Source organism: Hypomesus transpacificus, chromosome 2 (assembly GCF_021917145.1).
Source record: "Hypomesus transpacificus isolate Combined female chromosome 2, fHypTra1, whole genome shotgun sequence".
Lineage (NCBI taxonomy): Eukaryota > Metazoa > Chordata > Actinopteri > Osmeriformes > Osmeridae > Hypomesus > Hypomesus transpacificus.
This window is the reverse complement of record NC_061061.1, coordinates 13164858-13174215: the sequence shown is the minus strand read 5'-3', so window position 1 is coordinate 13174215 and position 9358 is coordinate 13164858. Positions and strand designations below refer to the sequence as shown.

General features: G+C 46.0%; 1 protein-coding gene across 2 annotated transcripts in view; it reads right to left on the bottom strand.

Annotated features, from left to right (window-relative positions):
- Positions 1-299: 299 nt before the first annotated feature.
- The window catches only part of col6a4a (collagen, type VI, alpha 4a), a 51372-nt gene continuing 42313 nt past the window's right edge, over positions 300-9358 (bottom strand). The window contains exons 15-44 of one of the 2 annotated variants that reach the window (XM_047042797.1): positions 9152-9297; positions 8713-8805; positions 8378-8431; positions 8124-8195; positions 8001-8027; positions 7831-7875; positions 7623-7676; positions 7324-7386; positions 6835-6900; positions 6651-6704; positions 6499-6534; positions 6331-6393; positions 6072-6134; positions 5903-5965; positions 5662-5724; positions 5499-5549; positions 5331-5366; positions 5156-5218; positions 4454-4516; positions 4225-4257; positions 4071-4107; positions 3959-3970; positions 3353-3846; positions 3143-3239; positions 2348-3004; positions 2078-2174; positions 1801-1967; positions 1357-1527; positions 983-1030; positions 300-844 (exon numbers count right to left, since the gene is read on the bottom strand). In XM_047042797.1, the coding sequence (XP_046898753.1) occupies positions 669-844; positions 983-1030; positions 1357-1527; positions 1801-1967; positions 2078-2174; positions 2348-3004; positions 3143-3239; positions 3353-3846; positions 3959-3970; positions 4071-4107; positions 4225-4257; positions 4454-4516; positions 5156-5218; positions 5331-5366; positions 5499-5549; positions 5662-5724; positions 5903-5965; positions 6072-6134; positions 6331-6393; positions 6499-6534; positions 6651-6704; positions 6835-6900; positions 7324-7386; positions 7623-7676; positions 7831-7875; positions 8001-8027; positions 8124-8195; positions 8378-8431; positions 8713-8805; positions 9152-9297 (3164 nt within the window). In that variant the 3' untranslated portion in view covers positions 300-668. Of the gene's footprint in view, positions 845-982; positions 1031-1356; positions 1528-1800; positions 1968-2077; positions 2175-2347; positions 3005-3142; positions 3240-3352; positions 3847-3958; positions 3971-4070; positions 4108-4224; positions 4258-4453; positions 4517-5155; positions 5219-5330; positions 5367-5498; positions 5550-5649; positions 5725-5902; positions 5966-6071; positions 6135-6330; positions 6394-6498; positions 6535-6650; positions 6705-6834; positions 6901-7323; positions 7387-7622; positions 7677-7830; positions 7876-8000; positions 8028-8123; positions 8196-8377; positions 8432-8712; positions 8806-9151; positions 9298-9358 lie in introns of both variants that reach the window. The other variant, XM_047042826.1, reaches the window with a different exon arrangement.

Here is a 9358-nt window from a genome sequence, read left to right as displayed (position 1 = left end):
CACAATGTCACAGAAGTTTGTCTTTCAACACAACACATACATTCCCTACCTTTTATGGTTAACATATCTTACTGAAAGTCATCTTTCAACTTCACCTACTGCTATGTTGACACTGGGCAGGGCACGTCTATCCTGCTGGCTGTAAACATCTGCAGGCTATGCTTATGTTTCTTGTAGACTCAGAGCAAAGTCTTTTGAGATGTACAGACAAAAAACACATTCTGCAAACAGATTTTTGTCATTGCCATTAACCAAGGCTTCTAGTGACAGGCTGTAAAGATGACTGTACAGATACACAGAGACCGGGGTTATAATAGCACATGGTTTATTGTACAACTGATGTATCTTCTGAGTTCCAGGAAGATACTGTGTGAACATTTGCAGCTATGTTTGATATAAGGGGCTGCCTCTTGGGCTGGATTGCTTCAGGTTAAATATTTGGAGTAAATATTCCTACAGCAAGCAGCTGCTTGGCCAATACTCGGAGGGGTAATATTTAACAGACAGGCACTTGTCAAAATGTATATCCTTGACAAAATGTATACAAAAATATAAGATTTAGAAAGGGACTATGAGTACATATTCAGTGATAGATCTTGGACAAACCAGAGGAAGGTTTTTGTCTAGTGTCAAGTCTTCACCCAGGTATGGTTCTGTGGAGCATCATCCTAGTGCTTCCGCCGGAGGCACAGGCCCTCACACTCCTCCTGCGTGTCGAAGCGGTTGCTGTTTCCTCCACAGCCGCTGAACCAGAAGCGAGAACACTCACTCTGCTGTGTGTCAAAGTACCATTTAACAGTATAGTTCCCACAGGTGCCGACATCCTGGCTTTGGAAACACGAGTCTGGTGGCAGTCATGGACAGAAGAGAGAGAAAGCAGAGTGAGGGAGGTTTAGTGTTTTTGTCAAAAACGTACGCAAGTTATTATTCTTATTTAACTGCCTTGTTAAATACATTTGAAATGAAAGAGTTCAGTCCTTACTCTTGTCCAGTACATCAGAGTCCTCTTTCAGTAGCATGGATGTGGGATCTGGAACAAAACAAGTATTTCTAAGCTCAAAACAATATGCATGTAAAACAGAATGCAATAAAATAGGTAACCAAACCAAATGATTACAAAAATTAAGACAGATATATAAATAGTTTAGATAAATGAAAAACTTAGTGTGTTTTAGGATCCGATACATCTGTGTATTATAGAGGTGTCAAAGTCAAAGTGTTTTATTTATCAAGTGCACAGTGTAACACAAGGTAATTCTGATTGTGGCTAAGCTTGGTTCTCAGCCCTGATAAGAACCACGTATTCCCTCTTAACACCTACTGTGTTGATATTTGACTGAAAGATACATAACTTACTGTGGGAGTTGCAGGCTTGGAAACATTCACTTTCCGTACTAAAGCGGTTGGCATTGCCATGGCAACCGCCATACCAGAACGGTAAGCATGCATGGATGGCTTTATTAAAGTACCAATGCTGGACGTAGTCCCTGCAATGGGAGCCCCTGTCCACATCCAACAGACAGTGTACTGAAAGCAGAACAGGCAGGTTTACCAAGGACACTACTAGAGTACCAAAAGCAGTCCTTCATGCGGTCATGCAACAGGCAGTGCAAGGGTCTACTCATGCAATATCTGAAAAGTGGAGGAATAGAGACATGCCTTCAGCCATGCGGTACCTGATAACTCTGTTGTAAAACAGAGGACTAGGAGTACCATCCAGTCACTGCTGTTGCAATTCAATTCAAGTTCCCTTTGATGGACTAAAATGGTGGTCTGAACCTAGAACTGTGGAAATCACACCATTGAGCTTTGGTCGTGAGGACAGTTCTCCTCCATCCCCCCTGGAATGGCTCTCGAAGATTTCCACCTGAGTTGTTTCTGGTTTAGACAGGTAGTCATACTGACTCTGGACCTCCACTTCCTCCTGCAGCTCCTCCTCCTCCAGCTCCTCCTCCACCTCTGGTTCGCTGAGGAACAGCGAGTTAAAATTCCAACGTGCTTGTGTCAGTGTGGTTTACTGTCCAACTAGTTACACACTATACGTCATGTGGATTTGAGTATAATGGGAGCTGCCTACCTGTATACAAATATAGTCTGCCCCTGCCCCTGTCCCTGTCCCTCAAGCTGTGCACACTTCTGTCTCAGAGACGGAGGAGGGTAGGTGTTCATGCCTCCTACAAATGAGAAGAGAAGGACAAGTCCGAAGCTAAAACGCACGCATTGAAGTCCACACACCACCGAAGACTTCTCAATCAGACGTCACGCCTATGAAAAGCTATGCATATTCATCAATTGTATATAAGTTGTAAGTATATGAGTTGAGTAGGTAAGGGTCATGCTTTCGTACCGTTGAACACGGCCAGGAAGGCTCTGAAGAAGCGCTGGGCGTATTCCTGGTCATCGTCTCTGAGCTGGCCTAGATGAAGCAGGTGCTGCTCCAGGGGGGTGCTGGCCAGATGCTCCACCTCCGTTCGGTTGTAATAGCTGCCCACCGTGACAACAAACAGCGCCACGCCCTGACACTTGGCCTGCTCGGAAACGTAGTGCAGCTTGGCCCGATCCCGGTCAAGCGTCTTGTCACCTACTATGGCCAGGACCATCTTCCTGGTCCGGGGACGGGGGGCCTTGAGCAGCACCTCCCTGAGGGTGAACTCCAGGGTCTGGCTAAGGGCCAGGGACCCTCCCTGCTGTCGAAGGCCTTGGAGAACGTGTTGCTTCATGGCTCTGTGGTCCTTGTACTTCTGGAAGCCAAACTCCAGCTTGGCGGCCTGAGCGGCGCCCTGCTGGACGAGGGCCACCCTGGCCTGCCGATTCCCCTGGCCGGGCTGGGGGCTCACTGCCAGCTGCTCCACCACCCTGCCCAGCAGCTGCTGCATGCCAGAGAACTGGTCTGCCTGGACCTCCCTGGAGCTATCCACCAGCAGGGCCAAGTCCACATCCACCTCCTGGATCAGAGGGGTCTTCGTGATGTAGGAGCAGGTGCTCTGCGCGGTCCTGCATGGATCTGGGGAAGAAGAGGAACACACTGCATCACACTGCGGAAACGTGTTGGTAAGTCCTCAACAGTAGTTGAAACCGTGAGGGGCTGAGGTACGATTAGCTGATGGAAGTCAGGTGAGAGGAATGGTAGAGGAAGTTCTACCATAGCAGATGACACATTCCCTGATATTCTTCAGCCCCTCCTCCAGGTTCTGGTTGTCCCGCAGCACCACCAGGGTGGAGCGCCGTGTTTCATCAGCCTGTTTGCCCAACACCACAACAAAAGCACTTAAAGATATTGTTCCATTTCACCGTGAGCTGGCACTGGGTCACATCAGCTTCATTACCTCAATTCAGTGTCTCCATTTATTACCTTAAAAGCCTGAAGAACATTTGGCAAACTCCTAAGTGTGATGACTGCTGGGATGATGTTCAGGGCATTAAACTCCATTGTTGCAGTAACAATGGCAGAGGAGTCTTGGGAAGGTCCATTGGAGAAGAAGATGGCTACCTTCCTTATCCTCATCCCCTTTCGAGTGCGTTTGAAGACGTTGTGTGCCACATAGCGCATGGCGGCGCCCAGGTTGCGTTTATTGGCCGTCTGGACCAGCGGGATGCCCTGCACCGCCTCCAGCAGCTGGCTCTTGCGCCGGTAGTCCTGGAAACGGATCAGGTACTCTGTGTAGGCGCTGTAGGCTACCACGGCAACACGAGCACCAGTCGGACAGTTGCTCTCAGCGATGTTGATGTTGTTCAAGAGAGAGACGAGAGAGGAGCGCATTCTCTCGAAGGCGGGAAGTTCCACATCATCAGACATGTCCAGGGCAAACACCAGCTCTGTGGGGTAGGCTGGGCACCCCGAAAAACCTGATTAGGAGGGAGGGAGGGTTAAGAAGGAAGAGAGTTTGGGAGTTTTTACGCTGTCATTTGTTATTAGATGTGTAGGGTTGTATTGGAGAGAAATACAAGTGACACATACCTTGGGAGCACGCTGTTCAGAGAAGAGATCAAATAAAAATGTATTTAGAGGGCCTTCTGTCAATGGCAAACATCTTTACTTCTTCCTCTAATACATCACTAGGGCTACTTACCACAGTTGTCACGGATGTAGGTAATCAGCTGGCATTCCTGGAAGAAAAAAAAAAGAAAAAAAAATAATCTCTCAAAAGTAAATGTTCAAAGAGTATTCTGACATTTATTTATGATATATTACAATTTCTATTGTAGACACAGGAATATACTTACATCGGGTCTCTCACCAGGAGACCCTCTAGGACCCTGTAAAGAGAACATAGATAACACAATGTCATAACAATGAAAATATAAAATGTATAAAAACATAATATATAAGTATACATTTATTAATATTTAAATATAAACGGAACAACAAACAACATGAATTTGGATCTCTGCTTAGGTCCCTGTTTTTATGGACCCCCATCTTCATGAAGCAGATGACCAGCAGCATACTAACCCTGTGTCCTGCTAGTCCTGGGTCTCCGGGCTGTCCTGTTTCTCCTGTTCTGCCAGCGTTCCCCTGGAGACCACACAGTCAGATATTATCTAGAGTCTATCTAGAGACTACACCACCGAAGAGATCATTACTTGTTAAAGCGGTTGGACGGACTTTATACGATATAGTCTTTATATCAATTAAACTAGATAACACAGAAGAAAGACATGATATTTTGGTTATTTATAGCAGAGTATGGTATAATTTTAATGGTCCGGCCCACTTGACATCTCCCTAGGCCGTATGTGGCCCACGATGCGAAATGAGTTTGACACCCCTGATCTAGACATTCATCCCTCACAATTCATGTATGGCAGGCTCTGTGGGTCAAACTTTGCTGCTTATTTGAGTGTGAATATTAAACACTGATATATGTGTATGCATGTGTATATGTACAATTAACAACATAAATATACTACTACACTGTCTGTCTGACTCTGTGTCTCTAAGTTTTTACATAGAGACACTTAGACTCTTTTTACAAATAGGGCATGCGGAAAGTGCCGAAAAAGATCAATGATTAAAAGTGCACAGTTCTACTGTATTTAGGTGAGGCAGACTCAAGGAACTGTCTATATTTACTTGCCACTGCATTTAACACTTTTGGTGCATTTAGGCCAACCAAATAAGTTGTTTGTGTGTGTGTGTGTGTGTGACACCCACCCCCCTGCCATGGTTGCCTTTGGGGCCTGGTCCTCCTGGTGGTCCAGTAAAACCACCCTCACCCTGAAACCACCAAGAACAAACAGAAGACATGTCAGCTGAAAGGTATTCCAGCCCCATTTCTTCACACCTGCTTTTCCATCAGAACCGGTGTGAGAAACCAAGTGTTACTGACCTGAAGCCCGGGGTAGCCAGGGAAACCAGGTTCACCCTAGGAAGTAAACACAGTCCACTCTTTGTGATCATCCTCAATCAGGGTCTGTCTTTATCATAGTCTCTCTTAATGAATGTGATCCAGACCCACATAGACACACAGGTATCCAGGTGAAAGACAGTTTCTTACCTTCAGACCCTTGGGTCCTGATGGACCATAACCATCTCTTCCATCCAGACCCTGGTGTAAAGCAGACAGGTCAGATGACCCACACATGTAAACACACATAGACAAACACAACCATAACACACCCACCCCCTACACATGCACATACACACACCCACACACTGACCGGCATCCCTCTGGGACCCAGAGGTCCTGTGTCACCCTTCACTCCAGGGTCTCCTGGCTCACCCTGCATGGATGTAAAACAAACTTTTAATGTTAAGGTATTACATGGTGAGTGTGGCTTACATACAAACTAAATGAAACAGTAGCTAAATGAGACAGGACTACAGACGGAAGGAAGACTACAGAGAGCCGGAGGACTACAGAGAGAAGGAGAACTGCTGACAGAAAAAGAAGTCCCCAACCTTTCTTCCATTTCGACCTGGACGTCCAACTGATCCTTTCCTGCCCCCTATGCCAGGTGTACCCTGGATCACAGGATGTGTTAGGGTAAGAGTTAACACCAACCCACTCGGACAGTGTCTGCCTCATTAAGTGGTACTTAGGAGATGTTAGGTTGTGAACAGAACCCACCTGTGATCCAGGTAATCCTGTGGTACCTTCGGGTCCGTTCTCGCCTGGTTCTCCTCTTACACCCTGAGCAGACAGGAGATATGGGAGAATGTTTTAACTGCTAATATCATGACAGTTTTCTGACAATCCTCCAAATGTACCTATATTAATCTTTAATGCACCGTGCACACACACATTCCAACAAGTTTAAGGTGGGGTTGCATGCATGAGAAATCAAACTTGTCTCTTTGTCAAGCCACATCCTCGCTGAGGTACCTACCTCTGACCCAGAGGGACCCTGGTTTCCAGAGAGTCCAGCAGCACCTGGAGATCCATTTAGTCCCTAGAAGACAACAAACACACAAACAGAATGTGCGTCCACAACATTGCAATCTCAGCCTCACACACACATGGATTTTGATAGCACCATATATTTATGGGAGTGTACCTTGACTCCAGGTGGACCTCTCCTACCCCGTGGGCCCTGTAGGAGGAATCAACACACAGTGCTGTTAACAATGCAGGCTGTTATACCCACTAATGTATGTTGCTGTCTGGGACCTGAGCCTGTAGCTGGGTAGTTCAATCCAAAGATCTCACAGGGTTTCCATCGATTCCATCCCCTCCTGGAACCCCGTCCTCTCCTGCATCTCCCTGCATGGCAGAACAAAACAAAACATGTTTTACGTGTGTGTGTGTGTGTGTGTGTGTGTGTGTGTGTACTGACTGACAAGTACACATTTACACATACATTCCAAAGTCATCATCATTGTGCATTCTTTACCGGCAAGCCTGAGTTCCCGGACTGGCCTGGCGGTCCACGCTCTGTGTTGCTGCTTCCAGGCTCCCCCTAAAACCACACAAAACTAGAAGTTAAAACAATGAAGCCCTCTCCCCTGTGACTCTTCTGCTTCTAAAGAAATAAAGAACAGTGGGTCCAGTAATAACATTTGCTGACATCCCTGTTGAGGTCCCACACATTTGACATGTTACAGTTGCAGCATGAATTCGTAGTGTCCCTTCTTAAACTCTATAACTAGAGAAGAGGAAATCATAGCTGCATATTTTCTACTGAAATAAACATTCAGCTTGTGATAAGGGATGACATTTGCAGAAGGAATGCATTACCCTAAATGCACCACAGGCTGTCAGTAACCACATACTTATCAGTGGGAGGACATAAGGACTGGGACCAAAAAAAACATTATTCACTAATTTTTTTGGTGAATTGTGCATTGGTCTTTTGTGGGTTCTTTTTTCTTTTTCTACTAACAGGATCTCCTCTCAGCCCATGCTGGCCCTTGATCCCTGGCTCTCCCCTAATGCCCCTGGAACCCTGCAGAGGAGAAGCAGACAGGAAGCACCAGTTGGAAATTGAGACGACTTGAGATAAAGGGCAGCATAACATGTACATAAGGTACAATTTCATTAATCAAGTAGGAGTGTTTTCAAAAGGGGTACATTCAAGATTAAATAAGAGAGTTGCGCATGAATGAAATGAAGAGTAAAAGTGTGGTAAAAAAAGCGTGTCAAATGGTAGAACGGTTTAATGGAAAAGGAAATGACAATTACCGGGTTGCCAGAGTCTCCTCTCTCCCCAGAGCCTCCAGCCAATCCTGTCACACCCTGCAAACACGCACCAGAACAGTCTCAGGAAACAAAAAACGTGACAATCAAGCATGGGTATCTGATAATTTGATTATTCTTAATCCAACAAAAAGTGCTCAGTAGCCTGAAATCTATGTCTTCATGAACTACATGCTGAACAGAGGAAGGCTACCTGTTCTCCATTGATGCCATCCAGCCCATGCTCTCCGTCATCCCCCTGTCAGATTCACAAGAACAATCCGAAAGCAACACAGAAATATATGAACTACAGAACACACACGTTTCTTGATGAGCGGGGAAAAAGAACACAGATGCTGCTTGTCAGAAGACCATCTCACTCACCTTGTTGCCTCTGTGACCTCGGTAGCCCTGTCAATGAGACAGCCATGTATGAGATAACTGCTTACAACTGGTCTCTACTGACTTTGCGTGTGACTAGAACAGAACAAGAAGTGTCTAACTTACCTTTAGGCCTCGAGTACCCGGACAACCCCGCAGACCTTGAGGTCCAGTTGGACCTGGTGGTCCTCTCTCACCCTGGGGAAAAACACACCAGGAGATAATCCTAGGTCAAAGGTCACCAGCCTGTGGTGGTGTGGATTGGTGTTGTCGGTCAGTAAGACATTCTTATTTTTGTGTATGCTTTTTAAATACTAAAACCAACTCAAGCAATGGTCCAATCAAGCAGTGTCCTTAGTTGTCTTTAAATAAACACTTACAATCCCTCCCTCCTCCCCAGGGAAGCCTGGGTGGCCCTTCAGCCCTGGACGACCCTGATGAGGAGAGATGAAGACCAGAATAACATGAGCTCATCAGGTTGTGACAAACATAACAGGCATCATCAACAGCAGTCATTTTTTATCAGAACCAGAACTGTCCTGTGACCTCCAAGGGATTCTTAATGACTAACCGGTTCAAGTCTTTAATTTGACATCCTTGAGTTGTATACATTAGGTGATTTCCTTACACCTAATGTATATTTCACTACATTTTCAATCAATCTCATAATTGTACTTAACTTCTGTCATTATATATATTTACTCTTTCTACTCACCTTTTCCCCGGGTGAACCCGGTAAGCCGCGGATCCCCTCGTGACCGGAGCACTTACACGCCACGTTGCAGCACTCTCTCTCAGCTACTGTGTCCTGGGCAGATATAGACATATGGATCATGTGTCAATGCTGTTGTGTTCTATTTGTCTGCATATCTCATCTCCCACATCCTAGAAGCCTACATCTTTGGTTGACCATTTTCCTGCCAGACAAGTCAAGACAAGAACCAGGCTCCACAAAACCATCAAGGCTTGTTTCGCTCGACACCCTGACATTCAATATTCCTAAATTTTCATTTGTGAACAAAGCATTCTCTCAGCGTAACACCTAGAGAAGGACAGATCGATCGCAACTAAATTAAGTATGCTCCAGGACTAGGAGTTATCCCTCAGGTAGAGACGTTGAGGAACATCCTAGAAAACAGGCATGAGTTACTTACTATTTGTTGGTGCATGGTACTGCCCACACTCTGCATGCCAATATTTAGGGGTTGCTTGTAGCCAAACCCTCTCCCAAACTCCACCATCTGGAGCTGCTGGTCATTCTGGACCCCCTCTAAGGCCACAGTCAGTAGAGCCTGGACACCTGCCCCAGAGGAGGGGTGGAAGACAAGTCTCTTTACTGATTCACAAGTTCGGCAGGAAGT